At 46.1% G+C, this 13,413-nt stretch overlaps 2 protein-coding genes across 2 annotated transcripts in view; one reads left to right on the forward strand and one right to left on the reverse strand.

The window, feature by feature from the left end:
- Positions 1–13,413, forward strand: part of LOC126875174 (lachesin-like) — a 549,607-nt gene that overhangs the window by 260,222 nt on the left and 275,972 nt on the right. The window lies entirely within an intron of this gene.
- On the reverse strand, positions 9,569–10,294 carry LOC126875147 (uncharacterized). The gene has a single exon (XM_050637871.1). The coding sequence runs from the start codon at positions 10,292–10,294 to the stop codon at positions 9,569–9,571; it is 726 nt and encodes a 241-aa protein (XP_050493828.1).

The following is a 13,413-nucleotide window of genomic DNA, read 5'->3' on the forward strand; positions in this document are numbered from 1 at the left end:
CGTGTTATTATTAGATAAATATGCAAATGAGCAAATAAATAAGATCTGTGACAAAAAGTACAGACAAGATCTACAATTATAATGAATTAATCAAAAATAGACTTATCAACTACTAACCGAATTTAAGCTCAAACTATTAGGGCAGGCGAACTCTTTACGTGTTGCTTACAATATTCTCTTGCCTCTGATGAGAACCTTCACTACGCTAAAAGTGCGATAAAAATTGATGCTTATAAATTAATGATTCAACCACCCGTTTCGTTTCCTTAATTATTGCCTTTACAAATATGTCACTCGCATAAAAACATCATCTTGGAGGTTATAAAAGGTAAACGCCACTATAACGTCACATTTGTTTCACCAAGGAAATTAACTCAAGTCGTAATAACATGTTCTGTGAAATGCGTGTCTGCCATACTGAACTCATAAATTTATGGATTCAGCATAGCGTAAAATCAATCGATTGGAAAATTTATTTCGCATCGAGCACCTTGTCACAGGCATATATAGGGTATTTTAATTGAACGGGATCACCTAAAAATCTGCCTTATGCATCTTTGTTCGAAGAAACTTCTCAAGGCAAAGCAAGACTATTTTGATGGACACACATAACGATGGAACAAATTTTTTCTCAATTTCATACTTTTTAGAAGATTTCAAGCACATCGGTATCTTTTAAACAGAACCCTATATGCATATTTTTGTATCTTTTCCTTTTTTTGTATTCTGTATTTTTTGTTCTCTCTTTTTTTTTTATTAACGTGGAGGTAATCACCACGGACACCAGGTCGCTTCTGAGGAAAAGCGGCGTGGTAATGCCGGACTCCAACCGATTAAAACCTCCACGATGACCGTCCCGGCTGCAATCGACAGAGGCCCGGGAACAGGTGTGAACGACACCCCCCCCCCCCCCCTCCCTCCGCGCTCAATACGTCCTCTAATGGAGCGATGTGCGGCCATGTCACACCGTGCCTCGTCACCGGAACCACCGTGCCAGGTAGTCCGGCGATCCAAAGTGTTAAATTCCCAGGCTTTCGTACAATTTTTGTTTAGGAAGGATTCACAAATCAATATCCTTTGGTCTTGAAGCTGCGTGGCGAGTATGTGAGACACCCACGTAAGCGCATCCTAGGCACTTTGTTGACGCCAGAAAAAACTTTTTCCGTAAGAGATCTTGTGTTTTTCTCAAAATGGAGCACCGAGGGATTATCAGTATGTTTAAGCAGATGTTGGCTACAAATGCCGAACAGAGGCTGGATTCAGGAGACGAGGACGATGAGGTCTCCCGTATGAATCTTGGCCCTGCTGAGTGTGCCGCCAAAACGGCTCCTAAGGAGGGCGGCCCCAACAAGCTTGGTTCTTCCAAAACGGCTCCAAAACGGATCCTAGCAAGTAGATACAGGATGGCCCGGTCGGGTTCAAGTGATACGGAGTTCATTTGCCCAGCGTCATCTTCGTCTTGGGCTACACCACATGCGGCATCGGCGGAGAAGCTTCTCCCTCCCGTGACTATAAGTTCGAATTGCGACCTTTCAACGCCCGATAGTTCCCCAGAGCCCGTCGTAGGAGGGATGGGCCGGGCGCGGTTCTTTGATGGTGATGTCGCGAATATGGAAACAGCTCTGTGGGCATCGGCATGCGCGGACAGGACGGAGGATGTAACCGCTGAGTACGGCCGGGGTCACCTATGGGCATCGTTGAATGCTGTCCACCCTGTCGCCGGTTCGATGTTCAACAGAAGGGAACCCACTCCCTGGGAAGACGGGACTGTTGTTCCTGACCCGGGAGGTAGGGATAGACTTGAATTCAAGAGGAGAGATAGGGTCAGAGGACGCGTCCTAAGCACAGGTTCCGGTGATAGAACTCAATGAACTACTGTGACCAAGCATGAGCGGACTCGAGACATGACTAGCGCGGCCCGTAAGTTCGCACAGAAGATAATTGACGATCCTTTCCGCATATCAGGCGCACTGGGGGCGGAAGCTTCAAATCGTCCTTGCATAGCTTGTAAAGTATAGCTTTCTTGGATGGGAAGGGTATCCAGATAGACAAGAATCATAGTCCCAAGAATCTGATGAGGCGTGTCATTGAATCGTTCGCTCGTAACTATTTCTCTATGAGCGCCGACAGTTTCCACAACGTGCTAACCAATGTAGGCACTATGTATCAATTTGTGGGTAAAGGAGACGAGATGAGCGACATGGTAGACACTCTAGAGGTGGAGGCAAGAGGCGGGCCTGACCCAGCAGGTGGAGGTACGGACGGAGATACTGCATCCAGCAGTGGTGCAGATACAGATGGGGGAGGTGTCGGTTCCCCGCGCATCTCACGGGTCCCGGGACTCCACGGACGAGATGACGGAGCGGGGCCTAGCAATATCACTCTACGGATAATTCAGTCTGATGATCAGATGACTCGGGAGATTAAACAAGCCCTCGGGGGTGCCGAGGCAGAGATAGGGAGTGATAAGAGTAAGAAGAAGGTCGAACGGGCTGCTAATACACGCAATGCTATGCGCACGGCCTTCAGCAAGATCAAGACAGCGTTACAGATCAGGAACAACCAAAGGCGGAACACTTTGGACTTAGATGAATCCGTACCTCTGGCCGTCCCGGCCACCTGCCTGGAGAAGGGCCCTGCTATGGAAGTGTGCTCCCGTATAGCAAGGAGATTGAAGTGGGTAGCGGTATCTTGGGACGCTCGTTACACTAGTGGAGGACTTGAATTCACAGCTGCGGGCAACGCCCTCATCGAGGCGGCAACAAAGCCGGCGCCCTCTGTTCCGGGTGTCATCAACCCGGGAAAGGCTCCGCTGCTGTATGGCCAAACCGTCAATACACCGCATATTGCTCAGGCCCTGGCTCAGGTATCCAAAGATGAGGCTGCCGACATTAGGGAATTAGCGCTAAAGGTCGCTTTGCCGGATATTTTTTGTTCTCTCTGCAAAAGTATTAAGGTACCTGTGTTGTAAGATGGAAATTTCAATAAACGTGGTATCTAAAAGACAATGAAAACATGAATACAAGAATACATTTTAAGAAATTAACGTCAAAATATCTTTTAAATTATTTCTGATATCTTGGTTTAAAAGTATACCGAGGATCCTTGTTCTTTCCACTGATCCATGTGTCCCTTAACGTAGTATAACTTTGCCTGGAAAAGTTTTCACGCTATCGTAGATATAGCAGATACTTAGGTGATTCCATGTAGCTGGAACACCCTGTATATGTATACAGAGTGGGTCACGTAACTGGAAAATATGATTACTGAGCAAGTACTTATTTTAATGTGCACATTGTTTCAATCAAAAGTTGGTTTCAAGAGGGAAATAAGAGTCAAATAAAAGATGCCTTCCGGAGGGATGTAATTTGACTGATGTGATTAGTTTTTCTGTAGGAAGATGCGCAAAGGACATAGGAAAGTCAGGTTTCTTTCTTTCAATGTGATTTAAATGTCGTTTTTTGTTTGAAACATCTTTTGTAAATAAATCCTTTGAAACACTCCGCGTCAAAAAGTATTAAGGCACGATGTTGAAAAAATCAACAATTTGTGAGATATTTTAAATCAAAACGTGCATAAAGATCTGAAATATCTCACGAAGTACTGATTTTATTGACATTTTACCTTTATGCTATTTATCGATTTACTAAAGAAAGCAGCAGACGTTTCGTATAAGAAAAGTGCATTCGTTCAGTTTTATATAAAGGAAAGCTCATATTCGCTAAGCGATCTGTATACGTATTATTGTGAATCGATTCTTTGGAACATTATGCATAATAATAAAATATCACAGTACAATATCAATAAAATATCTCACAGATTGTTCTGCTCCTTAATGTTAATGAGGAATTTTCTCTTTTGATTTTACCTGTTGTGAAACGACTGTTGCGATGCGATGTACTAAACGTTATGAACGCGTGTCGATGCAACTTGTAATTGAAAGAGCCGCTCGAGACTGTTGGCTGGTTATTTCGACTGATGAGACGATTCTATCTCCGCGAACGCTTGCAGCCGTTGACGAGTCGGAAAAGGCAGCTGGAAAGACTGTCAACTGATCGTCGATCTGTCAACTAACCAACGTCGAACTGATCAACGCCGCCGTCTTTCTGCGACTGCTCTGGCATGACCAGCGTTTCGAAAGGATAGCATTCACGGACGATATTCGGACTCGAGATCAATTTGTTAAGGTAATGCGAGTTTTCTCTCAAGTGAAGAAGAGACCAGTACCTTCGTCGAATAGTCCATCGGCGGAACCCCGTAGACTTGGGTCACCGTACGATCTACAAAATTGTACAAAAAGAAATCAATCTGGCCGAAATCTCCGAAGATTGGCTATTAGCGGAACAACGTCGTGATCCCCAAATTACAGAGATCGTCAATAAGTTGCGGAACGATGAGCTTGCGGACGATATCGCAAACACTTAAGAACTAGAATCCGGCACTCTGTACCGTAAGATACGAAGGAGAGGCAGAACCCTCTGCTTGCCCGTTGTCCCAAGAAGTTTTAGGTGGTTCGTGATTAACCATGTACACCAGTCAATTATGCACCTTTTTTTTTTAGCGAGGAGGGAAAAATGCTTTTACGCATACCCAAAAACCCGCGTCTTCGAGTTATGTAGGACTCGGCAGATGACATCGCCATACCCACTAAAAACCCCTCCCCATTCTCCCTCTGCTACGGTACTCGAGCCACCAACCCGGTACTGTCATTCGACATTACTTCAGGTTGGCCTCTATACCACGTACCCAATCCGTTACCTTCTCTCCTCGACTCTGGTTCTTCTTCTCCTCCTTCCTTCCCTTCTTCTCCTGACCTCCATCTCCTTTTCTTTAGAAAGCCGGCATTTCATCGCCTTTGTACAAAAATCATGAAACCTGTTCCACAACCGCTCCTCTGTGGCCATCTTCTCAACGACCCGGTTCTCCAATTTAAAATCTTCACCGATCTCGACCTCCAACGACCAAAAGAGCACATGCTCGGCGTCATCCATCACCGCACCACAATCCCAACAGCTGGTGTGCGACTCTTTGCCGATACTATGACGGTAACAGTTAAAGATACCGTGTCCCATAAGGATCTGCATCGTATGGTAGTTGATCCTCCTCCTTCTTTTGTAGAAGATCAGCGGATCTTCTACCAGTCTCCTAGTCCAATTGTAGGGGTTGTGGAACACCACTCCAATCTCCACCTGTCCTCTGCCTCTGTCTCCAAAACCTTCATTTCTTCCTGCCCAACATGTGCCATTTCTTCAGGGCTCTCATTGATCCGCCTCTTCACTCCATACTGCTTCCACCGCAACCATGTCTTGATGTAAATCGGCATGCTACCGGTAAGCACACACAGAGCCCCATGTGACACCGTACGGTAGGCGGTAGATGTACGGATCAACGCTGCCTCTTGCGCCCTTCTCAGGATCGTCCTATTTGTTTCTTTTCCCAGAGAGGAGGCCCATATCGGTGCGCCATATAATACCACAGACTCCCAGACACCATAATACAGTCTCCTGACTAAATCGTTGGGCCCACCGACGTTTGGGAGTAGGCTCCGTATGGCGCCCAAGAACCGTTCCGCTTTATCATAAACTGCTTTGAGGTGGGGGGAGAATCCCTTAGCACTAACCAACACTACCCCTAGGTACTTCACAACACGGCTAGTGGAAATTCCCCCCCCCCCATCCCCCACGTCAACATTAAAAATCTTCGGAATCCTCTTCCTTGTTAAGAGGATAACCTCCGTCTTCTCCCTGGCCAGGTGCAATCGAGTCTCGCAGCACCACCCAGTGGCCAAGGCTATGCCCGCCTTTATCCTTTCATTGATGCCGTGGGACCCTCTGACCTTGAGTAGAACCGCCAGATCGTCGGCGAACGCTACTGCTTATACTGGTATCCTTCTTCCGGTCCAGTGCCTCCAGCACCCCGTCATATACTAAATTCCACAGTAACGGTCCTAAGACCGACCCCTACGCGACCCCTGCGTAGACGTTCCTCCTTACGACACCGACCCGACAGTGGTACCAATATTCTCCTCTCAGCCAGATAGTCCGCTAACAACTCCTGTAGCCGTCCCGGTAACCGTCTCCTTCGAATCTCCTCCATTATCCTCTCCCACCTTAGAGTGTTGAAGGCGTTCTTCACATCAAGGGCGACCAGAACACACGCCAGGTCCTTCCTTCTACACTCTTCAGCAACTGCGACCGTCATATCCAGGGCTTCAAGAGTTCCCTTCTTTCTCCTGAAGCCATACTAGTCCTTATGGAAGAGACCCTGACCAATACTCCTCTCTATGAGCATTTTCAGCGTGTGCTCCCACACCTTGCTCAACGCCGGCAGTATGCTAATCGGCCTATACGCCGATGACGTCGCAGGATCTTTGCCAGGCTTGGGTATTAATACCACCCTAGCCTCTTTCCATACCGCCGGTATTTTTGCACAGGTATTTATTCCGTTGAGCACTGTCAGGAGCACGCTAGGTCTTTGATCCGCCAATAACCTCATTACAGTGTCAGGAATCCCATCCACTCCAGCCGCCTACCTGGGATCGCATTTCCCAATGGTCATCCTCATGTCTGCTTCCTCGATGCCAAACCCTCCTTCTTCGCCAGGTAGGATCAATGTCTCTTCCTGTGTAGGCGGTCGCAGTTCCTGCCTGGTGACAAAGAGGTCGTCCAGGATTCCCTCCACTCTATCTCTTCCAAGGAGCTCCATTGGCGCAAACCGCATCATTTTCTTCCTCACTACACGATACGGCTTGCCCCATTGATCCTGATCCAAGATGGCGCAGAACCCCTTCCAACTCTCCTCCATGCTACGCTCGATCGCCCTTTTCAGTCGCCTCCTAGCATCCTTGAATTCGGCCACCAGGACCTCGGCATCATCCTTGCGGGCCGCCACCGCACGCTGAGCTCTTCTTTTAGCTCTTAGGGTTTCGCTCCTTAACATAGCGAGCTCATCGCTTCACCAATAGTTGGCGCTCCTCTTCGCACCCACTGGGTACCTCCTCTTCAGGTCCACGGCACACGTATGCTCCAAACTCTTCTGCAGTCGTTCGCCGCATGTCGTCTCGCCAAATTTAAAACCATTTCCGTTATATACTCCGTCAAATTTATTTAAAGAACCCTCTACATCCATCTCTTTCGTCAAGTATCTAAAAGCGCCAGACCCTCCACCCGCTTAATATTATCCCTAAATTTATGTTCAATATAAAAATGGTCAGAGGCTGAGTACCAATCTAGGACCCTACTCCCTCTCCAACTCAGCCTCATTCGTCTATTAACACTAAGTATATCTGGGAAGCTAGTCCCTCCATTTCTCAGGAAGGAGTAGCTTCCCGTCGTCCTAATAGGTATAAGCTCATTCCTCGTTATGACATCAAGTAGGCATGTTCCCCTACGTTCCGTGTTAGAGCCTCCCCACACCGAGGATTTCGCATTAAAATCACCGGCAACCATAATCGCCGGTGCTCTTTTCCTCCGCTCCTGTATGACCCCTTCCAGTTCCTTCAAATAATCGTTGAACTGGTCCTTACCCTTATTGGGGGAACAATACCCACTGACGCAAAACACATCACCAACCCTGACCTCTACAATCCCTACATTTCTTATCAGAGTCTCGCTCGCCGCATGTTTTCCATTAAACAGGGTGACCCATACCGATGGATCCCCACCCTCGTCATTAAACCAATAAGGCAACTGCCTATAGGGCTCGGAGATGACCACTATGTCCACCCTGCTTTCACATACACACTGCATCATCAGGTCTTGCGCAAGCCTGCATCTGTTTAGGCTTATTTGTAAGACCCTAATTGGGCCCCTGTCTATTCCTAACACCTAAGCGCACCATATGGCACACTAACGAACCCGTTACATGCCTTGCATTTATACCACCATGTTTCAGACACATGGCGCATCTCGGCTCTCTATCACAATCTTTCATACTATGCTCAGCGCTGCCGCACCTCCTACACAACTCTCTGCCAGGATATGCAACAGTACACCTTGCCGCCACATGCCCCAACATGTGGCACCTGTAACAACGCCGAACATTAGCCAACTGCCTGACGGAGGCTATCGTTAGCCCAGTTCTCAGTCCTCTTTTTCTCTCGTTACTAGGCACTCCACTCACCACCACCATTGCGTGCCCCATGGTGCCGCCAGTCAATTATGCACCTGGGATGGGATAAAACGCCCGAGAAACTGTACGAGTGCTACTGGTCGAGTTTTAAAGGCCAAATACAAGCTGTACTGCATCCCATACCCAAGACTAGCATACCTTGGCATACAGTGCACATGGACATAACGGACAAGTTAGGCGGGAAGAGTGACTCGAAGTAGTACGTCATTGTTTTGGTCGACGCTTTCACCAAACTGAATGATTGAAAAGATGAAACCAAACCAATTGAAAAGATGTATGAACATAAAATGCTTTGTTAAGCAATGATAAGAATAAATCGAAATGACAACGTATTGGTTTGCAAAGAATTTGTGACGCATTCAGTGAAATGAAAGGAAATCAATTTTTGATAGATGTCAAGCGTGTGTTGTTAAGAACAGACGATACTTTTGAATGGACATTTTTTTCTTGCTTTCACTCGTAGAATCGACTGGCGTACGAAAGTAGGGACACCTGGTCGAAGAGCGAGGGAGCGGGGGAGGGATGAATTAGAATTGAGGTCCTCTTTTCTGTCTAATTATCATTTTTACTCTTTGCATACTATGTCGTCTATGGTACCAATACGTATACATTGACTGTCATAAATATTCGATCGAATATTTAAGAAAGAAGTGAATTATAAAAATATTTCCAAAAGGAGAAAAGAAGAAACTACGTTCTCTAAAACGAAGGTAATAGATTGTACTATTTGACCAACAAACTTTCTAACGTTTTCTTATAGCAACAAATCTAACAGAAATATTCAGCAATCAACAAAAGTTTTGTTACTAATTTCATTTTAAATTCTATAAAGAATGTTAAGAGAGGAAGAGCGAAACAAAGATAATGTATACAAATATTTCTCCTCAAATATATATTATACCTATTACCATAATTTATTTATCTCCGTAATTTTAGCAAATCTTGTATTCAATATAATTATAAACATAATTCGATATGCAATTACCTTATGGTCAGTACTAAAACGATATTTAAAGTACCAAAGAATATTTGAATAAATTTAAAAAGTGGAGATATACAGGATGCTCCAATATTTTCTGCTATACTTTATCAACGTATTCTCTAGGTAAAATTAAGAAAAGAATGTCGTATAAACGTAAGCGTTTAAATGCTTTATTAATAAGCTATAAGAAATATACGAACTGATAATGGGTTGGTATTTCGTCGACACAGCATAAGAAGACATTGCAGATATCTATTTCATATGCTTCCACAAATTTTGATATTTACTTGCCAAGATGGTTGATTTGGTCAACCAACGTATGGATGATTAAAAACGAGATCACCAGCTATCACGCCAACAGATGTTTACTTGTGCGCGACTGTGAAGAAAAAGTTTAATAAGCATAAATTAAGTTTTTCGCAGACGTAGTTCCGCATTCACAATAATGGCAAACATTTATTTGATACAACCGACATTTTTATATCTTACATTTTCTGAAATATTAAGATGATCCTTGATCACGCCGTGATGTGGTAGATAATACCCGTTGCTTGTGGGGTGATCAGTGGTGATCTTAGTCATGTGGTCCATGTCTAAGTATTCTTGAATCACCGTACTATATGCGGTTTCAATTTGTTTGTCGCGTTGAAATCGGTGGTGAAGAGAAGCGAGTCTGTTCATCGCAATGGATTTCGACGATCCAAGTGAAGGAAGCTTCGCACTGAATGACAGAGCGACGCTGTATCGCCCTTCTCTGATGCGTCGGACGTGATTTCGGAAGTGCTTCTCACATTGTTGTTTCGCTTCCGAAAGGTACGGGGTGAGCGGTCCCTCGTCGATTTTCCAAAAACGGGCGAGATCCGCTTGTAGATCCGTTGTGGTGGCGCTAAATGCGCGTGATGTTGATTGAGAGACTGGGCTTCCCGATGATCTAGCTAGTTGGAGATTCCTAGGTATTTGTATAGTTAAACGATTTACGGGTTGATCTGGGACCAATGTCGTTATTGTCGATATGATCAAAAACGTCAATGTACGTTCGTACGTGCCGTCCATGGAGGTAATCGTGGCCGTGATATAGCGTTTCGAGGTCGTCGTTAAGGTGTCGAGGGATTCGATTGGGACCGAACATATCTCTTGCTTTATTCCAAGTGATTTAGCGAACTTTTCGGTTATGAAGTTCATGTTAAAGCCGGAGTCTAGCAAAGCTCTACATCTGATTAGTTGTGTCTTGTTATTTAAAATGCGTTGTGACTAACAGATCGTGATGCAGTGGGTCAGATGGAGACATAACTGGTGATTCGGTCCCTTTTGAAGTTGTCGATTTTCGCCGTCATTGTTTCCTCTGTCGTAGAGGACTAAATATGGGATTGGGTGTGAATTTCCGACCGTAGCCAAGTATGGTGCACTATGAAGAATTGGGTCCGTTGCTGCAGGACCAACCCACCACTAGTAGAGTACTTGATGGGAGGTTTGCCAGAGGCGCGTATTATCGAGTCGTGTCCCTTCACCAACGTCGGGATCGACTATTCTGGCCCATTCTACATCAAGGAGAGAAGGGATCGCAATCGTCGAAAGGTCAAGGTCTACGTAGCCATATTCGTATGTCTGGCAACCAAAGCGGCGTATATCGAGCTAGTCTCCGATCTCACAACCGACGCCTTCATTGCCACTCTACGCCGATTCATCTCTCAGCGAGGATATTGCGCGACAGTTCACTCGGAGAATGGCACCAACTTCGTCGGGGCCAACAATGAACTCAAGGAACTCTTGCAATCCGATGACTACAAAGAATGGGTGCAGGTTTTTCTAGCCAACAACACTCAGTTTCAGAAGAAGAGTGCAGCGGGCTGTGGCAGCTAGTAGGGACCAGTTGGCAACTGAATTCAAGGAAGCAAGGAGAAGGCTAAGAAGAGCGATCGAACGCGAACAAAGAGAAAAGTGGTAGGAGTTTTGTGCAACTATGGATCAATATCCTTGGAGTAGATCATATCGAGCTGTAAGAGTTAAAATGGCTCGAAATACACCGCCGGATGGTCTCCGTAAGGACAGAGTGGCGAGAATTCTGGAGGATCCTTTCATCGCCAGACGAGTGGAGCAGGGAGACGAAGTACATTGGTCTCAGATCCCGCAGACGCATGAGAAAAAGGAACAAGATCTGCGCACAACGGATTGAGTCACTACCTCTCGAAGAGGAAAATTGTGGCGCACTGCCGTGATAGTCGGTAATAGGTGCACTGTTGCGGAACCTAGTGTATGATGGGCTCTTAAAGATGTTGGACCCGGTTAGGGAATTAGATGCGATTGCGTTTGCAGATGATTTAGCACTGGTGATCATTATGCGTAAGCCGCAGGACATCGGCGACAGGGTCCGTGAAGCTATGAAACTGATCACGGACTGGTGTAACGATACGAACCTTCATCATACTTATCGGGAAGCGAGTCCCGGAGATTTTGAAGATTGACGTGGGTGGGGAGATCATCATCAGAAACACGATAAGATATTTGGGGGTGCTTTTGGACAATGCCAGGAGGTATTCCCCCCACCTGGAGCAAGTGTGTGACAAGGCATAGACGTTTGTGGGAGCCATTAGCAGCTTGTTGCCGAATGTTAACGGACGCATCGACACCGTGAGGAAACTATATTTCGGTGTCTGGGAATCGATGTTCTTGTACGCCGCGCCGATATGGGTATCTGCCCTCAGCATAGAGAAGAACAAGAAGATCCTGATAAGTGCGCAACCGGCAGCATGTCCGTACATATCATGGCCAGGCTCCGGTGGAAGGAGTACGAGGCTAAGAACTGCTATAGCGAAAATCTGCTTGGGGAAGTTCATGATTTGATGGAGGAATTGAAGAACCTGAAGCAAGAGGCCGAGGACAAGTGGATTTTTGAATGGACGTTCCACAATCCTTGCAATTGGACTAGAAGACTGATCGGGGTCCCTTGTACTTCACTAGGAGAAAAAAGAAGATAAATTATTATGTGATGCAAATCCTTACCGAGCACGGTATCTGCAACCATTACCGGAACAGGATCGGTAAGGAGACGCATACCAGTTGCTGGGATTGTGGGAATGACCTGGATGATGCCGAGCACGTGTTATTTAAGTGCTCCAGATGGGTGGTGGGAGAGGACTGCGCTTGAATCCGAGATGGGGATTGAAATCAAGCTGGATAACGATATTGTCGTAAGGATGGCAGCTGAGGATCAATTATGGCGGAGTTTCATCACATTCTGTACTAGAGCGATTAAGTCACGTCAGCTCAAGGAGAGGAACATGAAGGTGCGGAGTGAAAAAGTGAAAAGAAGAAGAAGAGATACGTGAAGTAGGTACAGAGGTTTAGGGTACGTTTATGTAGAGACTAACCCAATGTATTATCGAATGATTGTGCCGGGTTGGAACCTCGAGTACCGCTTTAGATCCGGCAAGGAGGAAGGGATTTTAGTGGGTATGGCGATGTTATCTGGCCGAGACCCACATAACCCATGCACACGCTGCAATGGGTATGCGTCACGCATATTCCCCTCCTCGCAGAAGAAAAAGGTTTTTCTAGTCGACCGGCAGATAGAATGTAGCGCTTTATATATGGTCCCCTCATTCACTATACTTTGACGGCTTATGGGAAGCCGTGGTGAAATCGTTCAAACGCCACCTCACACGCGTCGTCGGCAAGGAGCTACTAACCTTCGAACACCTTAATATTCTCATCGTTGAGATCGAAGGTATTCTAAACTCTTGTCAACTGACTCCAATATCTTCAAATCCCAATAATCTCCTTGTACTCACTCCCGGCCACTTCCTAATTGGCGTTACACTAACGAGTTTCCGGAAACGAGATTTCAGAGCGACTGCACCAAGCCGGTTATCGTACTGGCAGCTCATCAATCGATTCAAACAGCATTTCTGGAGCCGTTGGTACCGGGAATACTTAACCGAGTTGACCAGCTGTAACGAGTGGAGCAAAGGCAGTCATGGAATTTCGGAAGGCGCTATCGTAATCCTCTGAGAAGATAACATTCCATCAATACAGTCCTTGTCCCGCGTCATTAAGATGAAGGAGCCGATGGAATCATCCGGACAGCTAATGTGCAGACGGCAACGAGTATCTTGGGTCGTGACGTCAAACGATTGGTCCCTCTACTTTGTCAAGCCGATCCAGACGAGTCCGGACAACACTCTCAACGGCGAGAAGATGTTACGACCGGTGTCTCTGTGCGTAACCCGGAATCCATCCCTGGGTCAAAGCGACACTAGCTGTGCAAATATAATTAGTCGGACCGCAATAATCCTAAGAAACTG

This window comes from Bombus huntii, chromosome 17 (assembly GCF_024542735.1).
Source record: "Bombus huntii isolate Logan2020A chromosome 17, iyBomHunt1.1, whole genome shotgun sequence".
NCBI classification, from domain to species: domain Eukaryota; kingdom Metazoa; phylum Arthropoda; class Insecta; order Hymenoptera; family Apidae; genus Bombus; species Bombus huntii.